The 27,924-nt window shown below is 54.7% G+C and overlaps 13 protein-coding genes across 13 annotated transcripts; 8 read left to right on the top strand and 5 right to left on the bottom strand.

Moving 5' to 3' along the window:
* Positions 1-661: 661 nt before the first annotated feature.
* rim8 (pH response protein PalF) lies at positions 662-2,922 on the top strand (the record flags this gene model as incomplete). Its single annotated transcript, XM_025721964.1, has 2 exons — positions 662-1,126; positions 1,177-2,922. 2 exons carry the CDS (start codon positions 662-664, stop codon positions 2,920-2,922), a joined length of 2,211 nt encoding a protein of 736 aa, XP_025578436.1.
* Positions 2,923-3,220: 298 nt separating this feature from the next.
* BO80DRAFT_400368 (putative secretory component protein shr3) lies at positions 3,221-4,039 on the top strand (the record flags this gene model as incomplete). The annotated part of the gene is made up of 2 exons (XM_025717516.1): positions 3,221-3,317; positions 3,444-4,039. Exons 1-2 carry the CDS (start codon positions 3,272-3,274, stop codon positions 4,037-4,039), a joined length of 642 nt encoding a protein of 213 aa, XP_025578435.1. The 5' UTR covers positions 3,221-3,271.
* Positions 4,040-4,131: 92 nt separating this feature from the next.
* Positions 4,132-5,579, bottom strand: BO80DRAFT_256235 (uncharacterized protein). The gene is made up of 2 exons (XM_025714686.1): positions 4,584-5,579; positions 4,132-4,526 (listed from the first exon to the last, which is right to left on the bottom strand). The coding sequence occupies exons 1-2, from the start codon at positions 5,329-5,331 to the stop codon at positions 4,225-4,227; spliced, it is 1,050 nt and encodes a 349-aa protein (XP_025578434.1). The 5' UTR covers positions 5,332-5,579; the 3' UTR covers positions 4,132-4,224.
* Positions 5,580-5,976: 397 nt separating this feature from the next.
* On the bottom strand, positions 5,977-7,432 carry BO80DRAFT_256338 (uncharacterized protein). The gene has a single exon (XM_025714687.1). The coding sequence runs from the start codon at positions 7,205-7,207 to the stop codon at positions 6,212-6,214; it is 996 nt and encodes a 331-aa protein (XP_025578433.1). The 5' UTR covers positions 7,208-7,432; the 3' UTR covers positions 5,977-6,211.
* A 1,490-nt stretch (positions 7,433-8,922) lies between these two features.
* BO80DRAFT_256217 (uncharacterized protein) lies at positions 8,923-9,358 on the bottom strand. Its single transcript, XM_025714685.1, has one exon. The coding sequence runs from the start codon at positions 9,274-9,276 to the stop codon at positions 9,049-9,051; it is 228 nt and encodes a 75-aa protein (XP_025578432.1). The 5' UTR covers positions 9,277-9,358; the 3' UTR covers positions 8,923-9,048.
* Positions 9,359-9,533: 175 nt separating this feature from the next.
* BO80DRAFT_256061 (uncharacterized protein) lies at positions 9,534-10,548 on the bottom strand. The gene has a single exon (XM_025714682.1). It carries the CDS (start codon positions 10,229-10,231, stop codon positions 9,584-9,586), a length of 648 nt encoding a protein of 215 aa, XP_025578431.1. The 5' UTR covers positions 10,232-10,548; the 3' UTR covers positions 9,534-9,583.
* Positions 10,549-12,195: 1,647 nt separating this feature from the next.
* BO80DRAFT_256065 (uncharacterized protein) lies at positions 12,196-13,231 on the top strand. The gene is made up of 3 exons (XM_025714683.1): positions 12,196-12,797; positions 12,853-13,037; positions 13,107-13,231. Exons 1-3 carry the CDS (start codon positions 12,387-12,389, stop codon positions 13,189-13,191), a joined length of 681 nt encoding a protein of 226 aa, XP_025578430.1. The 5' UTR covers positions 12,196-12,386; the 3' UTR covers positions 13,192-13,231.
* A 1,533-nt stretch (positions 13,232-14,764) lies between these two features.
* On the bottom strand, positions 14,765-17,134 carry BO80DRAFT_256088 (Zn(II)2Cys6 transcription factor). Its single transcript, XM_025714684.1, has 3 exons — positions 16,825-17,134; positions 16,558-16,758; positions 14,765-16,496 (listed from the first exon to the last, which is right to left on the bottom strand). The coding sequence occupies exons 1-3, from the start codon at positions 16,973-16,975 to the stop codon at positions 14,785-14,787; spliced, it is 2,064 nt and encodes a 687-aa protein (XP_025578429.1). The 5' UTR covers positions 16,976-17,134; the 3' UTR covers positions 14,765-14,784.
* Positions 17,135-19,029: 1,895 nt separating this feature from the next.
* Positions 19,030-19,808, top strand: BO80DRAFT_256040 (uncharacterized protein). Its single transcript, XM_025714681.1, has 2 exons — positions 19,030-19,419; positions 19,476-19,808. The coding sequence occupies exons 1-2, from the start codon at positions 19,150-19,152 to the stop codon at positions 19,764-19,766; spliced, it is 561 nt and encodes a 186-aa protein (XP_025578428.1). The 5' UTR covers positions 19,030-19,149; the 3' UTR covers positions 19,767-19,808.
* An 887-nt stretch (positions 19,809-20,695) lies between these two features.
* On the top strand, positions 20,696-21,031 carry BO80DRAFT_422482 (uncharacterized protein). The gene has a single exon (XM_025718832.1). The coding sequence runs from the start codon at positions 20,705-20,707 to the stop codon at positions 20,870-20,872; it is 168 nt and encodes a 55-aa protein (XP_025578427.1). The 5' UTR covers positions 20,696-20,704; the 3' UTR covers positions 20,873-21,031.
* An 805-nt stretch (positions 21,032-21,836) lies between these two features.
* BO80DRAFT_348114 (M48 family metallopeptidase) lies at positions 21,837-23,243 on the top strand (the record flags this gene model as incomplete). Its single annotated transcript, XM_025715444.1, has 6 exons — positions 21,837-22,181; positions 22,254-22,495; positions 22,559-22,799; positions 22,859-22,883; positions 22,938-22,983; positions 23,048-23,243. The coding sequence occupies 6 exons, from the start codon at positions 21,837-21,839 to the stop codon at positions 23,241-23,243; spliced, it is 1,095 nt and encodes a 364-aa protein (XP_025578426.1).
* A 741-nt stretch (positions 23,244-23,984) lies between these two features.
* BO80DRAFT_422480 (FAD-dependent oxidoreductase) lies at positions 23,985-25,516 on the top strand. Its single transcript, XM_025718831.1, has one exon. The coding sequence runs from the start codon at positions 24,145-24,147 to the stop codon at positions 25,357-25,359; it is 1,215 nt and encodes a 404-aa protein (XP_025578425.1). The 5' UTR covers positions 23,985-24,144; the 3' UTR covers positions 25,360-25,516.
* Positions 25,517-25,636: 120 nt separating this feature from the next.
* Positions 25,637-27,902, top strand: BO80DRAFT_422479 (chaperonin-containing T-complex subunit CCT8). Its single transcript, XM_025718830.1, has 3 exons — positions 25,637-25,775; positions 25,910-26,280; positions 26,390-27,902. The coding sequence occupies exons 1-3, from the start codon at positions 25,717-25,719 to the stop codon at positions 27,667-27,669; spliced, it is 1,710 nt and encodes a 569-aa protein (XP_025578424.1). The 5' UTR covers positions 25,637-25,716; the 3' UTR covers positions 27,670-27,902.
* The last annotated feature ends 22 nt before the right edge of the window (positions 27,903-27,924 follow it).

Below are 27,924 nucleotides of genomic sequence, written 5' to 3'. Positions count from 1 at the left end.
TGGTTAGGGGCTCTACTAGTCGATTCTTTACGCTGTGAGCTGGAATTCCGCTGAGAAATGATGCGGGTCTGTCATCTTTATTCTTGATCTCCTGATATTCTTCTTCCTCTTCTCTCCTTCATCCCCGCCTCCCCTTGTATCCTCTGCATCCTCCCCGACCAGAGAGACAGAGACCTCATCTTCCCCGACAACTCCCCGCAGTCACTACGCGCTTGGCAATCAACCCGGTGCTGTCCGTGCTGGAACTGGGGCTGGAGCAGGTCTTCCGAGACCGCGAGACCGCGAGACTAGAAAGCGTCGCTGCTGCCTTCGCGCCCGACGGCCCGATCTGGCCGGACTATCGGTGGATTGATCGATGGTGTCTGGACGGAGAATTTCCAGCTGTCTCGATCGCATTCTCATCTCCTCCCTTTCCTCGGTGGGCCTGGACTGTGTTTCCTCACCCCCTTGCTTCCGCCTCGAACGCAACGCTCTCGACTTTGTCACTTGATTGCTCGGAGTGCCGCTGCTGAGCCGACCAGCCTGCCTCCACCTTTCCCCCCTCCTGTCTGATCCGCCCCTCCCCTGATTCCGCCCTTCGCAGGGTCATCCGCTCTCTCGTGTCGTCGTCTCCTCCCGATTCCTCCTTCCTTTTGTATGGATTGGGTGACGCGTGTGTGTCATGTCCGTCAACCCTCTCCCCCCTCAGTCCTCCTCGCCGCTCGGTCGGAATCGCAGCTCCCTCCTCGCCAAGTTTCGCTCCCAGCTCGGTCAACGTAATCGCGGCATCACCGACTACTATATCGAACCCGACGACCCCTGGCGCTCCTACTTCCCCGGTGACGTGATCAGCGGCACCGTCGTCCTCACCGTCGTCCGCCCCGTTAGCATTACACATCTGGTGGTCTGTTTACATGGCTTTGTCAAGGTGTTCAAGAATACCGTGCCTCCAGGCGAGCAGGCTCCGGACTTGGGATTTTTGGGGCCGGGGCGCGGGCGTCGCGGCCCTGAGTATCTGGGAAACGGGTTGTCCACCCTCTTTGAGGACGAGGTCGTCCTCTGCGGGGAAGGCCGGCTCAAGGAGGGAATCTACAAATTCCGCTTCGAGATGGGCTTTCCCCCGTATGCGCTACCGAGTAGCATCAATGTGCGTACCGCGGAATGGTGTTCTCCTGGCATTTACTGACAGCTGGACAGTTCGAAAGAGGCACGATATCATATCAGCTTACATCCACCCTAACCCGGCCGACGACGATCAACCCGACCACCACCTGCCGACGACGCGTCAACGTGCTGGAAAACATCGATATCGCCCCGTTCCCCCCGCCCCGGCCGCGCGTCGTCACGCTCGAGCCGATCTCCCGACGGTCTAAATCCAAAGCCAAGGCCAAGTCAGCCGGATCTGATGCGCCTGATACCCTCTCCATCGACCCGACCGTGCAGGGCCATGGGTCCGACCATCGGCCCCCTCTGAGTCCGGCGCCCAGTAATGTCAGCTCGTCCAGCCGGCTCAGTAACAGCAGCCAGAGCTTTCATGTGCCCAGCGACCCGAGCTCCTCTGCCAGCACCGGGATGCGCAACAGCGAAGCCCGGAGCATCACCCCCTCCATGACGGATAAAATCATCACGGTCAAGGCCGAGGTGTTGCGCGCGGGCGTGCTTCCGGGAGATACCTTACCCATCACCGTCACCATCAATCATTGTAAACAGGTGCGCAGCGCGCATGGCATTATTGTGACGCTGTATCGCCAGGGCCGGATTGACCTCCAGCCGGCGATCCCCATGGGCAAATCCGCGGACGGCAAGAAGCCGGTCTATGAAGACTACTATCCGCGCTCGCGGACCGGACTGGGCGGGTTGACGCTGGGTAGCAGCCGGACCACTGGGGTCTTCCGCAAGGATCTGGCGCAGACGTTTGCCCCCCTGGTGGTGGACCCGACGAATCTGACCGCCGTCGTGAAGACGTCGATCCGGATCCCCGAGGACACCTTTCCGACCATCACGCGCACGCCCGGGAGCATGATCAACTTCCGATATTATATCGAGGTGGTGGTCGATCTGCGGGGCAAGCTGAATTCGCCCGATCGGTTCCTGCCGCGGTTCAACATGGTGTCCTCAGGCGGCAATTTCTCCTCCAGCGGACAGGTGCTCAACCCGTCCGACGTCAACAACAGCGTGATCACGGCGAACTGGGCAGGCAACATCCTGGACACGGATCAGATTCGGCGTGAAAAGGGTGTGGTGGCGGTGATGTTCGAAGTGGTCATTGGGACGCGGGACTCGCGACGCGGCGTGAAGCCGGTGGAGCGCACGCCGTCGACGACGACACCGGTGGACCTGCAGCCAGTGCAAAGCCCGACGGGTCCCGACGGGGAGGCGTGGTCTGCCGAGCAGGGTGCAACGCCCAATGGCGAGGGCGACTATGCGCAGGAGGACTACGGGTTCCCGCAGGAGGGGTCGCACTGGCCCGACTACGCGGGTCAGGAGTACAGCGCCGAGCCGCAGTTTCACTCGCTAGGGGAGATGGTGTCGACGCCGGCGGATGAGCCGGGCGATGAAAAGAGTCGGTTACGGCGCGCGGAGCAAACGCTGCTGCCCAGTCGACCGCCGGATGAGGCGGGGCCGTCGGAGACGATGCCGACGGCGCCTGTACTACCGGAGGACGATCTCCACGACTACCGCCACGTGGGGTCGACGAGCGGGACTCCGCGGGCGGTGGTCTCTGCGGAATCGGTACAGACGGTGCTCGCTGGTGAGGGGCCCGGGGAGGATAAACAAGAGCTGGAGCGCCAGCGATTGATGACGGAAGCGAGTGCGCCAGATGAAGCGGGTCCATCCAGTGATGCGCCGACGGCGCCGGTGTTCCCCGACGACGAGGGCGACCACCAGCTAGTGGGCAGCGCGGCGCGAGGAGACGAGTCGTTACCGCGATATCAGCGGTAAAAGGCGTTTTGCGGAATGATTTTTGCATTGCGGATAGCGGGAGATACCATATACGTTGGCTGATTTTGTATGTGCTGCATGGCATGTGCGGCGTTGGGAGTAATAATAGATTACATGGATCTGCCATGATCAAAGCATGATTGGTAATGAGATAAGATACTACTTGCTATCCGTCCTTGCTGCGTAGATAGTAGCTGTCATCCCGGAAGGACGAGCGATACCGCCTAGCGTGCCGGTCGCGCCAAGCCGCCAATCTCACTCGTATCTCATCACTTCTTCCTTTCTCATTCTGTCATCCTCCTCCCAACCACCACAAACTTCAGGTCGTACAGACCACCGCGCCAGCACCATGGCCTTCCGCAACGGGTCCTTTGCGACCTTTCTAATCGTTTGCCGTGAGTATCCCCCTCGCCCACCAACAACCTCCCCTCAAGCCCCCGACATCACATCTCCTCCCTACCCCAGAACCCCCATCCCCTCCCTTTCACTTTTCACCATAAACTAACCCTCGACCGAAACAGCAACATCCTTCTTCCTCGGCCTCATCTTCTCCCTCTTCCCCTACGACTACCCCATCCTCTGGTCCACGACCCCCACAACCCCCGAATACTTCACCTACTTCGAAACGCACCTCCGCTTCCTGCACGCCTCGCCCCCCCTCATCCCCCGAATCCTCCACATTGTCATCTTCCTCGGTCTTCTCGGCCTGATTCTTAAACTTTACAAACCCTCCGAAAGCAATATGCTTTTCGACGGCGCCAGTCTCGTCCTCTATATGTGTGGGATTACGGTGTATATCGCGAATATTGTGAAGGGGTTGAGGCTCGTTTCGGCGGGGAAGTATGGGGATGAGTTGTTGCCTGAGGGGGGAGAGGGGGTGGAGGGGGTGGAAGAGGGGCAGATTCTGGGGAGGGAGGATAGTTTGAAGGTTTTGGCGGCGAGTAATACTATTTTGGCGTTGGTTTTGGTGGGGGTGTTGGTGTTGCAGGCTGGGCAGTGGTATGCGGAGAGGAAGGAGGCGCAGGAGGTGGAGAGTTTTAGGGCGAGGGAGCAGTCTGCGGAGAAGGAGGGGAAGGAGGGGGGGAAGGTTGAGGGGGGGAAGAAGAAGAAGAATTGAGGAAGTTGGGTATGAGGTGTGGGATATTGTTTGGTGTGCGGAGGGAGGAGAAAGGATTAGGTAGAGAAACAGAATGGCATGATGGTATGCTAGGAATGTACGATCTATGTACAGCAACGGTATCAGTTAATCAACAGAATCAGGCTGAATCAATGCAATGGTGAAAAGAATGCGTCATATACACGTTACATCTGCAGGCTGAATGAAAACGGGCTCCGTGGGAGGTCTGGTGTCCGCGGACTCAGTGCCTTGGCAAACAGTTCTTCCCCGTCTCCATTGCCGGTGCGCGCCACGGTCCCCAGCGATGCAAACCCCGTGTGGTGTTCTACGTTCTGTTGTGCTTGCACTGATTCGGGTGGGTAGTGCACCACTGTCCGCACGCTCTCAGGGGGTGCCGGGGGATGCGTGGCACGGATTGTGTGGAAGGAATTGAACGAGGAGACGGCGACATCGGGGGACTGGGGAGAGAGGAGATGGCGTCCCGTAGCTGCATTTACATTAGTTTTTGAGGAAGTGGACGATTAAGGGGTCGGCAGGTACGTACTCGGGGACAATTCCCGCTCGCCCGTCTGCAGCTTCAACCCCCGCAGCTTCTCCCCCAGCTTCCCTCCGCTGCTGGGCGATACCGGCGTCGCAGGTCCCATAGGGTAGTGCGGATCCGGATGACTCTGGCCCACGACCCGGGCTCCGTCAGGGGACAGCGAGACCCCGAAGTTTGTCTCGATCCATTCCTTCTCCTGCAAAGCCATGTGCAGCGCGATACCCTCAGCATTATGCAGACATTCGTCGTGGATCTCCTTCTCCAGCACTTGTAGTCGCTTCTTCGCCCATATCGTGTGTAGCACGCCCTTCTTGCCTGCCGAGCGGCCGTCGGCCCCTAACTCGGGGGGAAAGATCGCCGGCAGCGGGTTCAATTGTATGGGGTCGGGGTTCTTCGCGGTCGAGGGGGCGTGGGGAGGAGCCTCGTAGGACAGAGTGACCGTCGGCGGAATGGTGACATTGGGTGGCAGCAAAAAGTACATTCGACGAGTGTTGTTGCTGGTCTTCTCGTCGGCCGGGAGCACGGCCATTTTGCCTTCCCAGGCAACGTGCCACGAGCCCCCTGACGAGCGTCCCAGATCGTCATCCTCCCATTCGATCATCAATATCTTGGTGCCATCGTTGGCTTTCCCTGCCTCGAACTCGAAGCGGGCGAGTGCGGTGATGGAGATGGTGCCGGTAGGGAAGCGATGGGCGTCGAGGGCAGCAAAGTCGCTGTTGGGGGTAAAGGGCGTTGGGAGCGAGTGAGACATGGCGGCGGTGAGGCGCACACGGACAGAAGGGTCAAGGAAGATCACAGAGGGCTCAAAGTCAGGAGGAGGAGCAAGTAGCGCAGGACACTAGCTGATAAGATGGCCGAGGATGCATGGGGGATTGGCAGACGGTTGGGAGCCGGAGCGCACGCAGATCACGGGATGGCGGCGGAGGAGAGGGGCCACCGCATCAGGCAATCTCTGCTGCGCGGAGCGTTATCTTTGCGATTTAGGACGGGCAGTCAGATGGCTGGAATGCTGCGATGGATCCTCCGAGACTGGAGGCCTCACCGAAGGCGAAGAGGAGGCGAGAAACGAGGGAAAGTTGAGGGGCTGCTCGCCGCGTTCTATTTATAGCTCGCTTGGCATCACACCGCATCGGGCGTCTTCAGCCGGCTTGAGTCTTTGACACCTTGAAAGAATCCATCATCTGAGACCTGTTCATTGAGTCGGCTGTAGACTGTAGGCTGCAGTCTATCCAGCGGCCGTCTAGACCGATGCATCCACAAAGGATACGAACGGCTCAACCTCCGGAGCTCATTGTTGATCCCGCAATGATGTCAACCCGGAACAAAGGATCACAGGCCGGACCACCAAACATGTGGACATGCAGCCCAGGGAGTCCCCCGTTGCCGCCTACCGGTGGCACAGTGCCTATTAAACGCCCCGAGTGAGACCACGGCCTCCCCTCCCCCCAACGTTGGCTCCTCTCGGGCGATCATCAACCCTCGTACCAAACAGTATCATACCCTTCACGACAATACGCGGGGCCGAGCAACATTCCTTGGACAGGAGTCGTCGTGACCCGCCGGTGATGAAGACCATCGTCATGCAGGGGATGCGCTTAAGGTTGTATAAGACTGACAGCCACCGGGTTGTGCTATATTTGTCCAGGCGCTGATATCACGGCCGGTGGCCGACGTGGAACTTTCATTGGCTGAGAGGCATTGCTTGGGCGGGCACCATGCATCCTCGTCACGCTCATGGCGGCATACCGTGGATCTGTGTGATGATGCAGTCGAGGTAGATGGCCAGTCTGGGTGACGAAATACTGTGTGAGAATCAGTATCTGATTGACCGATGGGCGCGGGCAACGTACACTGCTAATGTCTGCAGAGTGCGGAGAAGATACATGGAGGGGAAGATATGCTCGGCCAGTCAAATCAAGCCTTGCAGGAACGACTCGAGGGACACTGAGGGGCACGAGTATATCCCAGAGGACTCCCAAGTTTAGGTACGCTCGATGTGAAAATATCTCAAAAGAACAACATTCAAAACGCGATCCCTTCAACAATGAATCCAGCGCATCACATACATATATCCATCTCGCGATGCATCGATGCATCAACGCATCCAACGCGCTGCTCGTTACCAAAAATATCCCTCCCAGAATAGCAGTACATAGCACCGACCCACCGCCAATCACAGCAAGCCCCCACAGACCCTGGAGTTGCCAGAAATAACTTCCTGGCTTGTGATGAAAATAGAAAAGCCTGCAGACAACCGGCTGAATCCCGTCCAGTGCCGTCCTCAGCGCCTGATAGTCTCCTGCTGACCTACCAGCGGTCCCGAATTCAGCGCCGGTCCCCGTAGGCCCGGAGGAAGGGTTCAACCGCGCGGGGATTGGCTGGCCACTGCATGACCGAGGGCAGGTGGTCACTTCCGGGCCTAAACCATCCCAAAGCAAGCTAGCGACGTAGTGCCGGTATGGTTGCTTGGGAAGGTTGGTAGAAGGATTCAGGATGGGTTGGCGCGCGATGATCCGGGCGGCTGAGATCACGGCGGCAAAGATGTGATGAGAACGACCGGGTGCATTAGCGGAGGATTGTAAGCCGAGAATGAGAACCAGCTTACGGAGTACTATGTCGCCTATCATTTGCCTACGGATCTTGGGTGTTGTGTACGGAGTACACTCTACACACCTTCACAAGCAAGCAAGCGCAACATCCTGGCCAATAACCCTGTCTAGCAATCTATCCAAAAATAACCAGCGAACCGGCATTGGCACCATCCATCCACACGTCATCCATCCCCCACACAACCCTCTCCGCAACGGTCCAATCACCGCCCATCTCCCGACACAGGAAGAGGGGAACCCGTCGCGGGACCCACAGTCGGCCCGAAGGGGTCTAGTGCCGGCGCTTAACTGCAGCTGCCACGATGTTCCCTGGCCCTGGATCCCGCCCGCGGCCCCGCTGATTGGCTGATCGCGGGGTTGTGGAATCAGGATGAGGGGAGAAGCAGACACTCTGCCTCTCTCTGCCTGTTTCTCTCTACTCCGTGCTCTTCCTCTGTCTGTCTGCCCTCTGTGTCCAGCTGCGTATCTATGTCTGTGCAGCTGGTCAAGGACATGAGGCTGAGAGTGATACCTATCCTATTGCCACCATCAATACTTCACTTGGTACGGAATACACCATATTCAGCTCCAGTCTACAACACAACCAACACAACCAACCAATCCAACACCACCACTCCCTCCCCTCCTACCCTTTCCCCCTACCCTACACCATCCCTACTAGGCAAGCAATATCCAGTAGCACGAATCTAGAAACAATCGAACCCCCTCCCCTTCCCTTCCCCCCCACTCTACCACTAGTACTCCGTAAGTAGCACCTCAATCACACTCCCCAACCAATCAACCCTCCCCCCACCAGCGCTCCCGCATTCTTCAGCACAAAGATGAAACAAAGAGCGCGCCTTGTGCACCAATCATGATGCCCGATGGCCCCGTGTTAGATCACAGCTGGGGGGGATTTCACATCCCCTGTAAGCGAAAGCAAAAATAGGATTCACGCTGGTAGGTAGGTTGGATGGTTCTGAGGGGGTTACTAGTGGTGCTGCTGGTGGTGCTGGTGGGTGCTTCCAATGGGGAGGGTAGGGTTACCGCCGGGATGGATGGGGGGTGAGGTATGGGGGGGTATGGTATGTTTGGTATGGTTGGTAATTTATTTTAAGAGTCTTGTATGTATGATTTACATCACGGAGTTTTACAACCATAGTTATTCAGGAATATACTGGTACTTCGTGACTATTAGTTTTGACTATACTGTAGTATACATGTTTTATTTAATATGTTGGATCTATTTGATTGATTCCATACTTTACTGTCCTTTACTATCTGAACACTCCCCCTCCCCTCCCCTCCATCCCCCGTCAACCATCACCCAAGAGAACCCAAAATACCACCCAAGCCAACAACCAAACCAACCCTTCCACAAGAACCCCTCAATCAATCATCTATTGGAACCAATCCACCTCACCGCGCTTATCCACAACCCAACGCACTTCCTCCTACCGCTTAAACCCAACCCAACCAGCCCAGCCCAGCCCACCTGGGCTCGCTCCTAGCCAAAGCCTATCCTCCCGGCTCGGAACCCCCAACACCCAATCGTGTCGGTTACCAATTCCCCGGGTACGGATCGTAACCAGTAGGCAGTGACCAACACGCCCGGACAGAAATCACCCGGAAAGTCAATGCGGCGCAGTTAAGGTGCAGTAGCTCTTCTTTCGCTGTTTTCTTTCTGGTTCTTGGGGGTTTTGGTGGGGAGGGGGAGGGGGGGGGAGGGGGGTGGTGGTTAGTTAGTTGGGTTAGGTAGATGAGGTTTTTGGTCGTTTATTTTGGGGGTTATGGGGAAGTTAGAGATTGTTCTTAATGAGGGAGCATGTGGTAGGTTTGAGTATATATGATTGAGTGGGAATTGGGGTTATTTCGTAAGTTCAATCTAGAACTGAGTGGATGGTAAGGAATTCGAGTGTGGACAGCAGTGAGGGGTCCGCATTAGGGATTGGACTGGTTAGAGCCGCGTCTTTGTCTGTGCCCGGGCCCTGTGGGTTTGGATTGATTGATTGAAATGAGGGGTGGGTGTGACGTGTTCGATGGATTGGATTCCTGGAGGGGTCGGGCTGGGATAAGATGGACCCTGTTATGACTCTGATGCTGATCATGTGAAGGGTGGCTCTAGAAGGGACTAGAAGTCGAAGGTAGAGACAGTAGTCCCTAGTCGTAGTCCTGGGTTATTGATAGTGGGGAGATACGAGGTATGTTGGTAGTTAGGTAGGCTCGAGCTTGAGGTCCAGACTGTGTCTACTCTACTGCAGGGCGAGTCTACCACTACTGTTATAATCCACGGTACTCCGTATGAAGAAAAATAATAAATTGCGCTGCCTACCAACCAATGAATCCAAATCAATCGCTACCAAACTCCTAACGCCGGACCTGCGCTAGTAACCTAAGACAATCAATCATAACCTGTCATTCCGAAGCTTCCTCCTTGTCATCACTGTGCTTTCTTCGCTTTCCCTTGGGCGGATCTTCCAGTTGCGTCCGCTTGTACGTCACCGTGTGAGTGACGACATGACGCACACTGACTCGTCCCACAGTCGCACTTCGCGGACCGTCCCAGTAGCGCAGCTTCCAGTCGGCTGGGGAATAGGAGTACGAATAAGGCGAGAGGATTGGTGTAGCACTGCGGGGTGTGTCCAGCGTGGGCGAGTATCTCATCGCTGGGGGAATGCGCAACCGCCGCAGGTTCATCATATCTCTTCGGGCTGGAAGACTGCCATAAGGGGATGGCGGGGGTAGGGTTGCAGTTGCGGGTCTGGTCTGGTCAGGGAAGCTGAATGAGCCACTGACTGCGCTGGCCGGTTGGGATGTGGGCGTGCGGTTCGTCTTGTCCCAGACGAAGCGGGTGACGGTGCCGCCATTGCCGTCCGGGGTGAAGACGGGCGTGAAGGCTTTGAGGAACTCGGTGTATGCTGCAGGAGGGGTGATGGGTGTTGAGAGGCTCTCATCTTGTCGGTTTGGAGCACCCAGTCGGACCCCGTTGTCTTCATGTAGTTCCGAGGGGAACGTCATGTTCTTGGGCGTCCGCAACGGATGGAGAATTGGCTTTGCAGGCATTTTGGTGATTGCGGATGGATGGAGAAGATCAGACCACACAGGAGGATAAATCAATACACAAGACACGTCCACAGCAGATGACAAGTTGGACCACGAGGTCGCGCCTGACCTGATCACGTTGTGCGTGGCAGTAGAAGCAGGTATGGAGTATAGTCTGGACGCAGCCGAGGCAGCAAGGCACCGCGATTAAGGAGAGGTGTAGGCGACCAGATGAGGGTAAAGGGAGACTCGGGCTCAAGGAAAGAGAACCCTTATGATGCTGATGTACCGGAGCAAAGAAAAGGAGAGAAAGTGAAGAGGGAGAGGAGGACGATTATTATTTATCTCGAGTTGACGCCGACGAAAGGCTGCCGGTGAAACCGTACCGTACGGGTATTGAGGTTCGACACGGTAAGGATACGGTGTGACGGCTAGGCCCAGAGGGGCCAAGGGCAGGCTCAGCTCCGAAACGCTCGGCGGCAATTCTGGCGCTCTCCAAAAGCCACTTCCTGTGGCGATCTCGGGCCAAGATGCCACCGCAGTGCAGAAGGGGTGGAGTATCGAGTGTCAGGAGTCAGGAGTCAGAGATCCGGTGCAAAGTGCTTCCATTCTTGGTTGCCTGGAGGATGAGTAGAGGGAAGACGAGTGCTGTCTGATGGAAGATGACCGTTCTCTCCCCTTCTTATACCTGGCCTTGGAGATATGCTCGTCAACTTACACCACCTGCGGAGAATTCCAGCAATCCAACAGGCGCGAAATCCTCCAGGAATTGTCATGCATGGCTTCTGAGTCAAAGACTTCCTATCCTGTCAATGTTCCAACCGCAATGCATCCTGCAGATACAAGATGCCTTATCGCTCGGGACGCGCTGAAATCCATCACGCCTCCTCGTCAACATCTCCGGTTGAGATGCGTTGGCCCCTCCTGGTTCGCCCATCGTTAACGCGCACGCCCACCGTTCCGGCAAAGGGCGGCTCGCCATCGGGACCCCAAGTTCTGCACAAGCCATCGCGACGCAGCACCCCATTCCGGGCTATGGTTGGCGCTGCTCGTTGGATCCTTCAATTCCATTGTCACTAGTCTGGCAGCTGGCCACCCGCCGATGCTGCTTGTTTTTCTACCTTATTTTGCTGCACCGTAATCTATCCGGCGGCTGCAAGTCATGTTGGCGTCTCGATGCTCTTCCGTCTACGAATCAACGGGTATGAATCCGGTTGGGCCCATGCCAGACCTCGTTGCTATGGATAGCGGATTGCACGCGCGGGGTTTGATCTCGTCTTTGGCGTCGGGTCGTTTGTTGATGCTACCATACTTGGCGTTCCTGCGGCCATGTCACACTAGCACTTGCAGACTGAGCTCGCCATACGATTCGGTTGGCTGTGCGGGAAAGATGCACATGGCTGCGAGGAAACCCCTCATCCAATGCTAGTGCATCACGGCGGGGATTCTGGATGCTAGTTGCCGAGGAGCAGTTAACACTACGGGGTATTTTGTTGGCCATCGGATGGACGTGTTGGATGACCGTCTGAATCGGTCTCGTGGGACAGTTGAGCTGCAAGTTCTGTGTTAGTCCGTCTAGTTGCCAGAATCACAACTGATAGCGCCAGCTCTGGCCAACATGTATCATGGAAAGTAGCGCTGTGCTCGGGATCAAAGCACAAAGGCGTCCCATCACAGTCTTCGGTTACGCCACGGGCGTCTGCTGCATTCGGACCATGGACCACAATGCCTTGTTGGATGTCAATATGGCATGAGGTGATGGTGGTATTTTCTGGCGTCACTGTAGCTATCATTCACGGCGCTTATACCATGTCTTGTAGGTCTGGATCAGGAATAGTTGTTGGTGACCTACTGGACGTGGTTCATGTTGGATCTTCCCCTCACCTGGCTACATTCACCAGGCGGGGTTGCAGACTCTCCTGTCACTAACAGCGTGACTGAAGCTGCAACTGTCCTTGAGTCCATCACACTCTGGCTCAGAAACGGCAGACTGGATGAGCTCAGTGTCATTCATTACCCCAACATAGCACCCACTACAACCAGCCTGACTCAAGCAACCCAACAACCAACACACACCATGAGATCGAACCTCCAACATAGACATCACATGTGGGAGATTCTGAGTCACATTGTTGATGGCCCCGGAGGAAGCCTTGAATCTTACCAAGTCTGAGGCATGGTGGTCCCCGGTCTTCTTGTTGATGGTTTGAGGCCGAAAGCCTTATGGATGCTATTCCAAGAATATGAACCGATAGAAGAAACTACGACACATACCCAGATGTTCCCTATCTCCCGAGTAACCTCCGACTTTGGCTTATTACAATGTCTTATCTTAGCAGATCTTCCAGCCGCGAGTCCATCACCAGGAAATTCATGCCTGAATCTGGCCAGATTCTCGCCAGTGATCGTACACAAAGTCCAAATACGATTCTTAATTCTAGCAGGCGCCTTAATTATTTCATGTTCCTGTCAACAATCCAGAACCGTCTTGTGTCATAGAAAAGTGATGCTTTCACTGAGTGGTAACACTGTCACGATTAAACAACCTGTTTGGCTTCCAAATTCTACGATCACATCACAGATAAAGGTACTCCCAAACCTCTATATTGACCGGCTTCCATTAACAACCCCTCTGCATCCAGCGCTCAGCTCATTCTTCCTTTTTCGAGAAAGTTGCAGCGACTCCCAAGGACCTCCAGGATGCTCTTTTCACCGGGACCACAATACGCCTACAAATCCTTCCATTCACCCCCGATCAATACACACAACTACTCAATGCACTGAAGCACGATCCATCCCTCTACAGCTCTATCCGTGACAAAATTCGGTATGTATCCTCTCCTGATCATACACACACACCCACACGTCAATCACCATAACTCACAAGAACCAACAGACGGACCTATGGTCTTTACATCGCGCGTCTCCATACCCATATCCATGTCCAACCCACCGTGTTTCTGCTCTCGCGCTTTGCATAAATTAACCTCAAGCTAGAGATCATCAGTAACGGTACCGGCACTGCTAGAGAGAGCTCACGACTCTCATCACAAATGGTGGATCATCTCACATTCCCTGGGAGGTCAAGGAGAGCCCCTCGCCAGACGCAAAGATCAGTTCCCGACGGAAACAACCCAGACGTCGAAAATTCATCATCATGATACAAACCATGCCGGCTCAATACTAGAGGTTTCCTTCTGCAGTGATGGGGAAAGGATCTACGAAGGCTGGCTTGGGACTCTAGCGAGAAGATCAAGATCGGGATTGGTATCAACATCAACCACAACCGAAGCCAAACAATCAACGATCAACAATGCCCTCTAGCGTCCTGTCAGTACCCACGAAAATGGAAAGAGATTTGCTCAAGTAAAGACAGTAATAGATCATCAATCAATCCGGTAACCCCTCTCTCTCTCCCAACAAGATCATGGGAGGAGAGAACTAGACCCGGATATGCACTTCACGTACCATATGAGTTGCGTCTCTGGAACAAACAGGGGAAATTCTGCTTGAGGCCCAAGTAACTTCGACACCTGATGGATTATCAAACCATGTTTCAAGGCGCCCAAGTCAGTATTGACAATAATTAGGAAATCGTGTTCTGCTTCCTGAGCATATGGAGCATATACATTACTATGTCCGTCCTGGAACCAAGATGGATGATAATAGCGAAATGGAACGGGCCGTGGCTAGAGGATGATGAATTGAACACTTTATCTAGAAGCAAGATAATGAATGGGTGTGAGAAACCGAAGTGACTAGCATATTGACAGAGGGTCCAATACAACAGACAAGGATTATCAAAGGTTAACCATGTCAGAAGGATTACTCGAGATCTCACACAGTATTCAACGAGCTCAATGAAATAGGAAGAGGTGGGGATAGCAGGTTAAGGCAAGTAGCGTATGTTGCTTATCATTGATGTGGTGAATACTCTATGACTGTTGGCTCGAGATTCGTGAATGTCAACCATCATTTCATACGTTTCTACTACACTACACACTAGACCTACTAAGCAACCAAAATCTGGGTTAACGAGTGTCATTTTCTTTTCGCAAAACATATGCTAGACAAGAACCAAACCAACGCAGAAGCAGGAACATGCAGTCAATAAGTCATCCAACATAGCACATCAACATGATATAGGTTTCGCACTTTCTGACGGTAGAAACAAACAACGCCAACGCCGACACGCCGGACCAGGGGTATGGGATATGACTGTGCGCCTCGCGGGATCCCCGCTCACCTCATGAGAAGACATGGCATGTCATCGTTTCCGGCCTGCAGTAAACGAGACAGCAGGGTATAGAGAATGAATAAAACGAAGATGGAAATCGTGGTTCAACCCATTAATGTGGGGATCTCGAACTTTTGCCGGAAAAGTAACAGATGCACGCAGAGAGCCTATGCAAGGTCTCGACAGAACTCAGTGTGCTGCTGTTCGATTGTCGCCCCTTGGACCAGATCCCGTATCTCCAGGTTGGTGCATGATGCCAAGCCGGCTTGGACGATTGGTCCCTTCAAGGGATATTAGTGTTATGAGATACAATCTCATAGAAAAAGGTTGTAAGAAATCACAGAAGAAGATAGTCCCAGCCGTTTTGCTGCATAATTTCCCGCCAGTGAAGGAATGGCTTCTTGATCTCTTTCGCACTCCATGGCTCGACGCTTTCCTTGGGCGACTCAGACTCCTCCCGCTTGACGGGGCCGTCAGAGGATGCGGACGACGATGGACGCTCTTCCGGGGTGGGCACGGGCTCGATAGGCTCGTCCGACACTCGCCATACCTCCTTCAGGACTCGGTACATGCGGCCAAAACTACCCAGCTCGGCATGCTCTCCGAGAGCAGCAGCGCGATCGGCGAGAACGGTCCGGAAATGGCTCTGTGGTGCGGAGAACGAACCCGCGATCAGGAGAGGCCACACAAGCGACCGATCGAAGCCTTCGGGGCCGGACGGAATGTATTGGAGAACATTGACGACCGCGGCCACCAGGTTCACCGTGCTCGGTTGGTTTCGGTCGAATCCGGGGACCAGGCTGCACAGGTAGATTCTTGCTGCGATGCGGAAAGCAGCGGTGATATTCTTGGTCAGAAGCTCCGGGGAAAAGGCGCCGTTCGGCAGGAGAGGGCTTTCGAGCGTCTGATTCACCGGTTCGGTAAACTCCAATTGTTGTCCCAGAGCCGACACATGAGAGCAGACCCCCATCTCATCGATTCGGGCGTCTCTCTTCAGCGCGTCCAGACACGTGATCTCGGAAATCAGGTACATAATGCGATCGTCGCAGCCCATCAGCTCGCGGAGCCCCAGGGATGAGCCGCTCAGATGCTTGGCGCGGTAGGTGTGTGCGAACTCGGGGGTCTTGCCGTGCATGGTCGATCCTAGAATGTCAATCCACGAGGCCAGAGTCATGGTAAATGGGGGGAGCATGTACGGGTTCCCACAGGCGGGAATGGCCGTGGGAAGACCGAGCCGATGCACCAGGTTGGAGGCCGCCTGGAAGTGCTCGAACCACGGAATATCCGGCAGGTAGTCATCTGCAGGCCCCACGGAGCAGTGGAAGAAGATCATGGCAAGAGTCGCGTCCAGGATCTCCTCGTGGTTGGTGTCTTCGCCCAGGGCCAGGCATAACTGGGAAACCGCCTCGAAACGATTGCGCATGATATCATGGTCGATCTGTTCGCCCACGATTCCTTCCGTGGTCTTGAGGTGGATTGCAGCCACGCTGAGGCAGCAGTGGAGGTAGCACTTGTTCGTTTCCAGGGCTTGCAGAATGGCCTGGGCTCGGATGTGTCCGCGCTGGTGTGCCTCCACGACGGGAAAGATGATCCGCAGGACATTGTGAATAAAGTGGTCGAGGAGGGGCCGGTCATGCTCGCTGACGGGAATGTTGGATTGCAGCAAGGCATACGTCTGGCCGATACTCTGCTCGCACAGGGCGGGGTCGATTCCGGGCAGGGCGGGGACGCCGGCAAAGTACTCATCGTGAAACCAATCCTCGCTGGGGAAGGTCGGCAACGGAGCATTCAACTGCGGAGGCGCAAAGGTGCTGAAGGTCGAGCTGCACGAGTCGTGGCGCAAGGGGACATCGTTGACGAAGGTGTGTCGCTCAGTCTTCACATCGATCTCGTACGGGTGCGTCGGCGCATAGATGGGTTGATTCAAGGCCGGAGTGGGAAGATGTGAGGCGAAGATATCGTACTGCTCAGGGAAGACAGGGCGACCGAACTCGTATTCGGGGGAGGTCGGCGAGGTCGCCGTCATGTTGCGAGTGCGAGCGGCGGGATCTGAGTGAGCGCATGAGCCGTCAGCAAGTGAACCTCAATCTCCCACGCAGTCACCACCTACCAGTCAGGGCTCCATTGCGCTCATTCATCTTGGTCTGTTTGATCTTGTTCTTAATGCGTTCCTTTTGAATTCTCCTCTGATCGGCGTTGCCCCACCAGATCGGGCGTTTATATTCGCATTTGACACTCAGGTTGACGCAGGCGCCGCAGGAGGGATGCTTCTCATCGCACTTCTTTCGACGCAGACGACATGTAAAGCAGCCTGTGCAAGGAGTGATGCCTCGGTTAGGTCCAGATCCCAGTCCGGTGCCAGGTCGGGGATACATACCAGAGCGAGACCGCTTGTGCAACTTGGCCGGGGTCTTGTCTGCACCTCCCGTCGAGGTACCCTCACTGCCCGACGGCGACTGGGAGCAGTCATCGGCGTTGACGGGCGAGATCTTGACGGGGGGCGTCTTTCTCTTGGATGCGGCAGGCATATTGAAATCGGTGTGGGGTATCGTGATGGTAAAGAAATCGAAACGCCGCAGGCTATGCTGGATAAGGCAGTCGAAAGGACAGAACGCAGTCGCTTGGCAAGCGGACGGATGGGAATCGGGAGTATTAAGGGCGGCAAAGCTGAACCGGCAGCCTTGGCTATCTAATTAAGTATAAGAAGAGAACGAAAGGCGCGGTGGCAGAGATGAGGCGGGCTGGGGACGACGCTTGGTGACAGTGATCGAGAGGGAAGCATGGCAGCGGGAATGGCAGAAGCTTTAAAACGTGCGTTGAGCTCTGACAGGCCGGTCACGATGTTTCTATTTTAAAAGCTGGCCGACAGCCGAGCGCGAGTGCAGCAGGATCGGGGAAATTGTGGTGGTGGGAGGAGACTGAGGATCGCAATCCAGCAACCACCAGATCCCTGCTGGGCTCCACCAGGGACCCTCTGGATTGGATTGATGGGCCCTCATCCTCATCCTGCACGGGCAAGGAACCGCTAGTCCCCCGGGCTAATTTTGGACTTTGACGAGCGCCTTGCGCTCTTCAACCTGGCGCGTATGCACCCCATCCGGGCCACTGATTGGATGGCTCCAGGGACCAGCACCGTGCGGCTGGGGCATTGATTGGCCTGGAGGCCATCGCAATGGTCTGCCCAAAGGACAATCTTGCTCGGGGGAAGTCGGTGGAACGCTAAGTCGGCCTCTCTGTTTCTTTTTTTTTTTTGTGCGCTCGCGATATCTCTCCCGGGATCATCTGTACAACGATCGTCTTCCCACCATGGTAACCCGATGCTCCCCGGGTACTACGGCGTTCCTGGGCTGCTGCAATGCAAAGGCCTTGCTCGTGGTTGGGGAAACAATGGTGACAGAGGGATGGTCCCCGCAGCGCAACCCTCCGGTGATAACCACGTAACCCCGCCAGCCAATGGCAAATTTCTGGTCCGCACGAATGAAGTATTCTTTCCAGGCGGACGTCGTGTTGGGAGACGACTTGACCCGATTGGGAAAATGCAAGTACAGGAGAGTGAGGATGAGGACTCGTACGTACAGCCGTTGATGGCGCGGGGGAGCGCAATGCCAGGCACATTGCCAACCCAACCGGCTCCTGCGTGCTCGCAGAGCCTGCTCGAGGACGTGGGAAGCCCACCCTGTCCTGCGAACAAGGGTCTTGTCCAGCCAGGGCCAATCAGGAAAGCGGGCGGCAGTTGAGTGGTGGTGAGCTCGTCGAGGGCACGCATTGCGGGGGGTCATCAACTGCCATCCAGGCCAGCACCTACAGTAGCGTCCAGACTATGGCGGCGTCCCAACTTAGCGTGGTGAGCCAAGCTTCCTTTTCCCGGTGGGGATTGGTCGGTGCGGACCAGCTTAGGCTGGTTGCGTGCAGAGCGGGAAGCCCGCAGCCAACCGTGCGGTGGTGGGTCGGCCCAGTTGTGCCCGTGCGACCGGAGCAAACTTTCCGCCAAGACGTGACCAGACCCTGCCATTCCATTATTATTTTTTTTTTCCCATTCTTAATTAATCCCAGTTAACCGCCCACCACTGTCCTCAGCGCTAAGGGTTATTCTTATCGGCCACTCCCCTTCCTTCCTCTGGACCTGCCATAATTAGGCCGCGGCCGGAGATACTGGCCATGACTCGGCCCCGTGCCATCCCATGATCCGTCATCCTCGCGGAGATCTGACAGCGGGACGACTACTTTTCGGGTGGGGAGGCATCGCAACTGGGGACCCCATTTTAACTTTGGCGGGTTTCTGCAACCACTTCCCTCAAGTCACACTTCCTGTCACCGTCGGCAACAAACGTGTGGTACCGCTTTGCGTCCCGCCCAATGTATCCAGGGAACTCAGCAGCATTGTCCGTAGGTAGCAGAGGAGCTTCCCGTACCCAGTCCGTCCCAGAATAATGCCAGCCGGAAGAATCTCATCGACCCCTCTGGCACAGTACCTCACCGTGCACATGTACACTTTAGCGCCGACCCCTCCCGCCACCTGACAAAGTCGGTCAGCACAGACCGGGTGGGCAGATGCCGGAAGCGAGTCACAGTCACAACTCCCGGGCTAACATGGTTATCACGATGCGCCTACCGTTCCTTATCACATTCCTGCAGCTGCACGCTCGTAATTAGCGTCCTTTCCCCGGCCATCACAGTCTTCCCAGCGAATCAGCGCCCTGACATGAACATCACCTTAGCGCCGGCTTTTGTGACCTGTACCTCCCCAAGGATGGCGGCGTGCCACCCTCGTTGCAGTCGCTCGAGTCGTCCCGGCAATGTTTGTACCCCTCCATCGCTCAACTATTCAGCGGCATGCCAAATAATAGCCATTTCTATGCATACCCCCTGTTCGTTGCTTCGTTGCGCGCAATGCATGCCGCTGGACAATAGACATATGTACGGGACATTCAGGCGCAGGAACTCGAGCGAGATGCCTGCTGCCCAGATTAATGTGCTTCCCCGATGCAGATCATCGCATGGACAAAATTAACCCCTCGGGCGAGTCAGGCGCCTTCTGCGCGCTCAGCGTGCCTGGCATGCACCCTGCGCAGTTATCACACCGAGTCCCCAACCATCCACCCTGACTCCGCACTGGTGGGTTTGTCCAAATGGGCTAATTTTCCACTCACCGTCGTGATCATGTCGTCGGCAAATTATGGCCTTTCGAATATCTCCGAGAAGGAGCGAGACACCGTTACGCCATCTGCCTCTTGGACTAAGAACTCCAGGTGGGGTTCAGGCCAAGTTCATGGTTGTTTTTCTCCCTCTGTGGTGATGCCAAATTACTGGAGATCGTAGCGTTTCCTAATCAGGAATCCTGATCGAGTGCCACTTGGCGCTGCGGTGCCTGCTGGCCTGCAGCGCGAAGCTCTGCATGCTTGATCAATCGGACTCGACAGCCAATATTGCGATCACAGTTTGATGCCATTGGTCTGTGGAAAACAAACCATGCGGTTGGGAAAGTCTCATTGGTCGATCTAGATGCTCCCGGGCAACTGCTTCTATATCGAAGTAGCTGAGTTCTTCACTCTTGCTTGCTGCTCGCTTTTCTATTTACGGTGCAACCATACCCTATAGTTTAGCCCCCATACATGTCGAGCTTGCCGCACAGGTGATTGCGAGCACATTCGAAATGTTGCTCTACTGGGTAGTTTGGTCCGGCTAGTATCAGAAGGTCCAAGACATCCTTCAGATAAAGCTCTTTCAAGAGTGACATTCTCCTGATTTTGCATCCTCCCCCGAGTAGCACCACTCCTGCAATACTCTGCTCTCTACACCTGTAATCCATCTCTGACAATACATGACCCTTGATGAGAACGAACCGGAATAGAGTTCTCCGAGATCGACGACGAACAGAAAATGAACCAAGTTGGGAAAAGCATTACCCAAGCAGACACAAAATTTCTATTCTGAGAAGTAGTTGGCGGTACAGATTATCACTAGATCAACCGTAACAGATTCAACTTCAAGCCGATCATCTAACCAAAATAGACAGACCTGAACGAAATCCTATCCCTCTCGGACCATTTCCAGCCCAATCTACGAGCGAGTAACACCCAGAATAGAAACCCGTGCATCTTCCAATAAGAAGCGATGTGATACCAGCGGATCCCCAGTGGTGTTGAATATAGCCGCCCACCACGCATCGAGGACCCTCCCCGGCGTCTAAAAGAGGGGTAACATGTCTAAAGATATCGTTTAGAAAACTGAGCAGTGTATGCATGAGCCATGAAGTCATGGCGGAATATCCATTGGGCTGTAAGCTTCAACGTACACTGCATCTTGTTATTGCGTGCGGTAGCTGCATATCTCTTACCACTGTTGATTCAGCCTCGCCGCTGGGCATTTCAGATCCAGAACTATGGCGCCCTGCACGTAGCCGCCGGGATAATCATTGGCATTGAAGATCTAATGAGACCGAGAGGATCGAACATGCTACACTTGTTGCATCATATAGATCAACGCGGAATTGAACGCGGATTCATTGGATATTTGGCGTTGGCGAGGTTGGTCTGCTGGTCCTAGAATAGCAGTCGTGATGCTCTCCTGGTGTTGAGCTGTCCGGCGAATCCTCTGAGGAGGGTTTCATCGCGTGAGCTTCGGCCGATGATGACTGGCCATGAGTTCATCGTGAAGATCGACATCTGAGGCGGCTTACTGGTCGTTGCATGCTAGCACGGTCCGATGCTTGTGAGCCACTTGATACTATAATTAAATTTGACTATATTGCTGCAGCAAGCTAATAGGCTTCAGACTTCAGACTAGTCCGGTCCTGGAGGCACGTTTGGACTGCCTATTCTTGTCGAGGTGGGAATTCTTCCCGTGAGTGGATGCCATGAGGTCCGGTTACTATATTTATCAAGATTTACATTCCACACTAGATCAATTCTAGATCTACAGAGAAACAATGAGATGATGCGTTCCCACTCATGATAATCATATGTGGGATTCATTTTGTTCCAGTCATTATTTCTGCTGCGTACTTGGGTGTCTAGTTGTGCCACTGCATGACTCAATATATCTTTGAGCCGGGCTTCGCCTTAGTACAGTAATTTCTTCTACACCCACACACCAGGGGCACAACAACAGCAGCAACTACAACAATCATCATCTTGTTGCCAGAGGTATCATGCACAAAAGATGAATTTTGGGCGATTCACGTCGAGTAACTTGTTCTATCGTCCCGGGACTGGGAGATGTGCCTGAGGAATTGGGGCCCGCTCATTGGCCGGGCGGGAGTCCGATCCTGTCAGTTTTCTGCTCGCTGCTCTTTGCTCTCTGCTGCGCTTGCTGTTCAGCAATTCTTGGGCCATCCAGGCAGATTTCTCTTCGGCATAGCCAGTCACATACCATGCGAAGTGACTCGCCATGTTCCGTCCCCCAATAGTGCGCGCCTTCTCCCGCGTCTCTCTCCGGCCGGTCACAGCCTCGAGCTCCCGCATCCCATCTCAGATTCCTCGCTCCGCAACCTCAGGACGATTTCGCGGTCCCAGTTCAGCGGCTCTTCTGCCCTCAACACAAGCCTTTGGCTGCTTCCTATACCGTCCATTCTCTCGGTCCGCTCGCAGCGATGGATGGGACGACCCCAATTCCAAGCATTCCCTTGACTGGGCGAAAGAGGAGTTTAGTATGATCTGGAAATTCATGAGCTCCATCATGTCGTCCTGCCTTCTATTGCTTGGTTTATACTACTACAACATGGAAACCGTGGAGGTGAGTCATTGGCTGTGCTTTATATACCGTCTATCAGTGCAGGATCCCATGACTGACGTTATGCGCCCTTAGCTGACAGGTCGCCGGCGATTCAACTGCGTACCTCCCTGGCTGGAGAGGCAAATAGGAGACAGTGAATACCGGAATATCCTCAGCCAGGTGGAGGGAAGAATCTTGCCCGCTGACGACTTTTTCAGTGAGGAGGTGAACCGCGTCTGCGCCCGACTGGTCGCTCATGCACCGATACACTATGCGGACTGGAAAGTGCATGTCATTAATGATTTCTCGGAAGAGAACGCTTTTGTCCTTCCCGGGTACGGTTCATTTCCGGACACAGCCCTATGGCGACTTGACTAATTTGTGGCATTACACCACAGAGGCAGGGTCTTCGTGTTTACGGGCATTTTACCGCTCTGCAAGGATACCGATGGTCTTGCGGCTGTGCTGGGTCATGAAATTGCCCATGTGCTTGCCGGCCATGCCGCAGAAGAGATGAGCCGTGATATCTTTAGAACCCTCATTCGTTATGCGTTAATCACCATTTTCGGCCATTTGGGACAACTCGCCTCTGGTTTAATCAAGAGCGACGTTAATCTGCCCAAATCGCGAGAGCAGGAGGTGAGATCCGATCCATGGGCTCACGAGTCAGAATCAATGCCCACTGACCGTTACACCAGGCGGAGGCCGACACTATCGGATTGAGTATAACAGCCCTGCCGTCCACCTTTATGCCATGCCACTAACCCTGCTCGCTAGTGCTAATGGCCAAAGCGTGCTACAACCCCGGCGCTGCGGTCAAATTGTAAGTGAAAAGCCTCGATCGTATGTGGATATCCTCCGTTCCCGAGGCTAACCTGCTTTCTTAGTTGGGAACGCAACCACAAGCTCGATGGCGAGGCTGTACCTCAGATCATGTCAACACATCCAACGGTGAGCCAGACATTACTCCGAACAAATACTCCTCTCCTACGCTCAAGGCTAACCCATGGAAGCATTTCACCCGTATGCAAGACTTGGGCAATAAGTACCATAACCCACCCTCCTTCGATTGAGCCCTACTAACCCCGAATGCAGGCTATACAGAGCCGAAGCACTATACGAGGATAGCGGATGCCATCTCATGCGAGGCTACGGTAAGCAACCCCAATCCCAATCACCCTCCCTCCCTCCCTCCCTCACCATCACCACCACCACTCTATCCCTCAAAAACCGAACCAAATCAAACCATACTAACCATCAACTCCACAGTCTCTGGCTTCGGCGACGCAGTCGATCACTACGGAAACTGGGAACACGATGATGACGAACCCTTGTTCTGTCCCGAGAAATGAATAGATTTATAGAGATCTTCCCACCGTCTTGTTATATCGCGCCCTGTGATATCCTCCAGCGAGCGATTCACCATCTCTTTTTTTCCATCTGACGTACTAGGCATAGCGTGCTTGTTTCAAGCCATCCGTTCTATACCTTTGTATTTATCTATTGATTTGTCAATCTATTTCGGTTTCTCATGTATCATCCGATTTCACCCTACATACACACACACACCTAAATACTAATCGGGGACATTTCCACTCCTTCAATAAACCTGCTCTACTGAACCCACCCACCCTTTCCTTTCGATATGACTCACCTTGATTCCCTAATTCGATCAACTACATACCTAATTGTGTAGTAGGCAGAGAATCTAGCCCCGTAAGACGGCCAGTCGGATGGTCGGACCAACGACACCGTGTTTGGGTTTAGATTTTGGTTTGTCTCGGGGCGTCGGTGTCGGGGGGTAGAAAGTACCGATGTTGATGGTTGGCTGTCTGATGCGGTATAAATGGTAGGTTGTCTACTACGTCGCACTATTATTGTTATTAGGGGATTATCTCTTTGTTCTTGGTTGGTTGATTGATTGATTGATTGATTGAGTTACTACTGCTATTACGACTATTACTACAGTGTTAATCAACTCACCATGTCCAACCGGGTTCTCATCGCCGGTGGGGGACTAGGCGGTCTTGCTCTAGCCCAGGGTCTACGAAAGAATAACATTCCCTTCCGGGTCTTCGAGCGAGACGCGAAGCAGGATTTTCGCGCACAGGGGTACAGATTACGTGTATCCCAGGACGATCTGCCCTCCCTTCTCACGCCTGATGTGTGGACGCTGTTTGAGAAGACAGCTGCCATTGATGGACCCCCTGGGTCTGGAGCGAGATTGGATGCCGTCACGGGGGAAGCGTTTCCCTCGGGTGCTCTTGGTGGTGGTCCGCCGCCTGGGATACATGGACAGTTGAAGCCGTTCACGGTGGATCGTGGGACGATGCGCGAAGTGCTTCTCACTGGGCTTGGGGAGGATGTGCATTTCGGGAAACGGTTCACGAGGTATGAGGTCAAGGGGGATGGTGTGGTGGCGCATTTCAGCGATGGGAGCTCGTATGAGGGGGCGCTGCTGGTGGGTGCGGACGGGGCGCGATCGCAGGTCCGGAGGCAGCTTTTGCCCGAGTATCCGTTTGTTGATACGGGGATGCGGATGATTTATGGGAAGACGCATATCACGAGGGGGTTGGAGGAGAGGATTCATGAGAAGTGTTGGGAGGGGATGTCGCTGGTTGTTGATGGGGATTCGAGGGCGCCGAAGACGTTGCTGTTTGAGCCGATGCGGCTTCCGAAAGGAGAGGGGTTGGGTATCAAGTTGCCGCAGGATTATGTGTATTGGGTGCTCCTTGCTCATCGGTCTTTTATTCCGTTGCCGGATGAGCAGACGCTGAGGTTGAATGGGGAGGAATCTGCCCGGTTGTCCCTGGCGTTGTCTGAGAAGTGGCATCCGTCTGTTCGGGTCCTGTTTGAGGAGCAGGACGTCACGCAGACATCAACGCTGAGGATGTCTTCGGTCAGGCCGGATTTGCCGGCGTGGGAACCCAATCCGAGAGTGACGCTTCTGGGAGATGCAATTCATGTTATGCCTCCAACTGGTGGACAGGGCGTGAATACGGCATTGCATGACGCGGCGGAGCTGGTTCGCAGGCTCGTCGAGGCGAAGGGCGAGCAGATTGGCGTGGAGGTCATTGGGAAGTATGAAGAGACGCTGAGAGAGTATGCACGGGAAAGGGTCGGACTGAGCTGGCAGGGGGGCTACAGGGCATTTAACCTGAAGCCTGTCGAAGAGTGTGAGAGTGTTGATCTGTCGTGACTGTCATGATGGCTCCCTATAGTATGGAATTAGGCGGAGCGGTTGCTGGGTGGTGAGTCTTGTACTGAGAATCGGGAAAATGGAAGATGCGGTGTCAATTAGTGGAAGAATCTGTATCTGTAGTAAATAAAGATCATTGCTCATTGCATATTCCAGCTGCAACACTGGATGATGAAGCAAGGACCATCGGTTGTGCCCTGAAGCCCCTCCGCGTGCAAACCAGGCAAACAGCCGCCGCCAGACCGTCTCGGAGCTCCGTCGAAAATTCCCAGAACAGCTTCAGGACAGCGTTGTGGCAGTCCCCCATCTCTTCTCTCTTGATTCTTCCCTGAACCCCGGAGGAAGGATACAGTCATCATGTCGTTGTCTATGCCCGGTCCCTCCCAGGCTGGTCTCTTCAAGCCTGGGTATCAGAGGTAAGCGAACCCCGTGGTGGAATGTCCCGCCCCTCAAGGCAATCACGCATGACGGAATATCCATATCAGGCTCCGGCAATCACTGGCATTGATGGCATGGCTTGATTCATTGACTAACTGACTGCATCCAACAGTCATGATGCCGAAGACGGTGCGGTCATCCGCAACATCGAAGCCTGCCAGGCCATCGCCCAGACTGTCCAAACGTCGCTTGGCCCGTACGGTCGCAACAAGATCGTGATCAACCACCTGCAGAAGATGATCCTCACCTCCGATGCGGCCACAATCCTGCGCGAGCTGGATGTTGTTCACCCCGCTGCCAAGTTGCTCGTGATGGCGAGTCAACAGCAGGACTCGGAGATGGGTGACGGCACCAACCTGGTCATCATTCTGGCTGGAGAGTTGCTGAAGAAGGCCGAGGAGTTGTTGCGCATGGGATTGAAGACCAGCGATATTGTGCAAGGTTATGAGAAGGCTCAGAACTACGCTCTCGGAGTCCTGGAAGGTGGGTTGTTCTTGGTTCTTGATTCTACAACACGTTCAGGGGCTCCCAGCGGCTCCCCTGGGCAGGAACATCATCCCTCCCACATGTGCTGACATTCGAATTCTTATAGAACTCGAGGTCGATCGCCTCCAGGAGCTTCGCTCTGAAGCTGAACTCAGCAAGGCTCTTCGTACAGTCGTCGCCAGCAAGCAGTCCGGAACCGAAGACCTCCTGGCCTCGTTGGTTGCGGAGGCAGTCCTCGCCGTTCTGCCCCGGAACCCCGCTAACTTCAACGTCGATAACGTGCGTGTGGTGAAGATCATGGGTGGTAGCTTGGAGCAGTCTCGTGTCATCAAGGGTATGGTTCTTGGCAGGGAGCCCGATGGTGTGATCAAGAAGGCCACCAAGGCGAAGGTCGGTGTCTTCAGCTGCCCCATTGATATCTCTCAGACCGAGACCAAGGGCACCGTTCTTCTCAAGAGCGCGCAGGAGATGTTGGACTTCACAAAGGGTGAGGAGGAGCGTCTGGAGGCGGCCATCAAGGAGCTCTACGACTCTGGTCTTCGTGTCGTTGTTTGCGGTTCCACCGTCGGTGATCTGGCCATGCACTACCTGAACCGCTTCAACATCCTCGTTATCAAGATCCTGTCCAAGTTCGAGCTGCGCCGACTCTGCCGTGTGGTGGGTGCCACCCCTCTCGCTCGTCTGGGTGCCCCCATGCCCGATGAGATGGGCTCTATCGACGTTGTCGAGACCACCGAGATTGGTGGTGACCGTGTCACTGTCTTCCGCCAAGAAGATGCCAACGCCGTTACTCGCACATCTACCATTGTCCTGCGTGGTGCCACTCAGAACCACCTGGATGACGTTGAACGTGCCATTGACGACGGTGTCAATGCAGTCAAGGCCATCACCAAGGATTCCCGTTTGGTCCCTGGTGCCGGTGCTACTGAGATCCAACTTGTTGAGAAGATCTCTGCATTCGCTGACCGGACTCCCGGATTGCCCCAGCACGCCATTCGCAAGTACGCCGAGGCTTTTGAGGTGATCCCTCGTACTTTGGCGGAGTCTGCCGGTCTGGACGCCACTGAGGTCCTCTCTCGTCTTTACACTGCCCACCATCATACCAGCACCAACGCCGAATCGTCAGAGGATTCCTCGGAGGAAGAAGGTAGCTCCGGGGAGGAGCCTTATTGGACCACTGGTGTGGACCTGGAGGCGAGCACCCCGTCTGGCACCCTCGACACTGTGGAGGAGGGTATTCTGGACTTGCTGGCGTCCAAGAGCTGGGCCATCCGCCTCGCTAGTGAGTCCGCACGGACGGTCCTCAGCGTCGATCAGATTATCGTTGCTCGACAGGCGGGCGGACCCAAGCCTCCGGGTCCTAACCCCAACTGGGACGAGGACTAAATGTAAGGCGGAGAGCAGTATATTCAATGTGGTCCAAAACGCAAAAATGTGATAGAGACACGATAATCATGAACGTCAGCTGGCCCGACATGTCGGGAGTGTATAATGCCTTGTGAGGTAGTGGTAATATTGTCCATGTTGATACCTTGGGCCGAAATTGGGTGGCCGATCTACTGAGATTGTTCCAACTCGAGCTGGCAGTAAACCCTTGCACCTTCTCTAGCTGCGTTTAAATTATTCCTCGACGCCTGAGTA

Source organism: Aspergillus ibericus (genome assembly GCF_003184845.1).
Source record: "Aspergillus ibericus CBS 121593 unplaced genomic scaffold BO80scaffold_7, whole genome shotgun sequence".
NCBI lineage: Eukaryota > Fungi > Ascomycota > Eurotiomycetes > Eurotiales > Aspergillaceae > Aspergillus > Aspergillus ibericus.
The sequence above is the reverse complement of the archived record's forward strand: the minus strand, read 5'-3'. Positions and strand labels throughout refer to the sequence as shown.

What these genes read in the sequence shown, in the direction of transcription:
- BO80DRAFT_256235 (XM_025714686.1), bottom strand. Translation starts at nt 5,331, where the DNA reads ATGTCTCACTCGCTCCCAACGCCCTTTACCCCCAACAGCGACTTTGCT. An exon ending in CGAGCGGGAATTGTCCCCGA is followed by an intron (nt 4,527 to 4,583) that starts GTACGTACCTGC and finishes ATGTAAATGCAG; the next exon opens with CTACGGGACGCCATCTCCTC.
- BO80DRAFT_256338 (XM_025714687.1), bottom strand. Translation starts at nt 7,207, where the DNA reads ATGATAGGCGACATAGTACTCCGTAAGCTGGTTCTCATTCTCGGCTTA.
- BO80DRAFT_256217 (XM_025714685.1), bottom strand. Translation starts at nt 9,276, where the DNA reads ATGATCAGCATCAGAGTCATAACAGGGTCCATCTTATCCCAGCCCGAC.
- BO80DRAFT_256061 (XM_025714682.1), bottom strand. Translation starts at nt 10,231, where the DNA reads ATGCCTGCAAAGCCAATTCTCCATCCGTTGCGGACGCCCAAGAACATG.
- BO80DRAFT_256065 (XM_025714683.1), top strand. Translation starts at nt 12,387, where the DNA reads ATGGTGGTCCCCGGTCTTCTTGTTGATGGTTTGAGGCCGAAAGCCTTA. An exon ending in CGATCACATCACAGATAAAG is followed by an intron (nt 12,798 to 12,852) that starts GTACTCCCAAAC and finishes CTCTGCATCCAG; the next exon opens with CGCTCAGCTCATTCTTCCTT. An exon ending in TCTATCCGTGACAAAATTCG is followed by an intron (nt 13,038 to 13,106) that starts GTATGTATCCTC and finishes AAGAACCAACAG; the next exon opens with ACGGACCTATGGTCTTTACA.
- BO80DRAFT_256088 (XM_025714684.1), bottom strand. Translation starts at nt 16,975, where the DNA reads ATGCCTGCCGCATCCAAGAGAAAGACGCCCCCCGTCAAGATCTCGCCC. An exon ending in GCACAAGCGGTCTCGCTCTG is followed by an intron (nt 16,759 to 16,824) that starts GTATGTATCCCC and finishes CTCCTTGCACAG; the next exon opens with GCTGCTTTACATGTCGTCTG. An exon ending in GCGCAATGGAGCCCTGACTG is followed by an intron (nt 16,497 to 16,557) that starts GTAGGTGGTGAC and finishes GCGCTCACTCAG; the next exon opens with ATCCCGCCGCTCGCACTCGC.
- BO80DRAFT_256040 (XM_025714681.1), top strand. Translation starts at nt 19,150, where the DNA reads ATGAACATCACCTTAGCGCCGGCTTTTGTGACCTGTACCTCCCCAAGG. An exon ending in TGCCTGCTGCCCAGATTAAT is followed by an intron (nt 19,420 to 19,475) that starts GTGCTTCCCCGA and finishes CGGGCGAGTCAG; the next exon opens with GCGCCTTCTGCGCGCTCAGC.
- BO80DRAFT_422482 (XM_025718832.1), top strand. Translation starts at nt 20,705, where the DNA reads ATGGCGGAATATCCATTGGGCTGTAAGCTTCAACGTACACTGCATCTT.
- BO80DRAFT_422480 (XM_025718831.1), top strand. Translation starts at nt 24,145, where the DNA reads ATGTCCAACCGGGTTCTCATCGCCGGTGGGGGACTAGGCGGTCTTGCT.
- BO80DRAFT_422479 (XM_025718830.1), top strand. Translation starts at nt 25,717, where the DNA reads ATGTCGTTGTCTATGCCCGGTCCCTCCCAGGCTGGTCTCTTCAAGCCT. An exon ending in TTCAAGCCTGGGTATCAGAG is followed by an intron (nt 25,776 to 25,909) that starts GTAAGCGAACCC and finishes TGCATCCAACAG; the next exon opens with TCATGATGCCGAAGACGGTG. An exon ending in CGCTCTCGGAGTCCTGGAAG is followed by an intron (nt 26,281 to 26,389) that starts GTGGGTTGTTCT and finishes GAATTCTTATAG; the next exon opens with AACTCGAGGTCGATCGCCTC.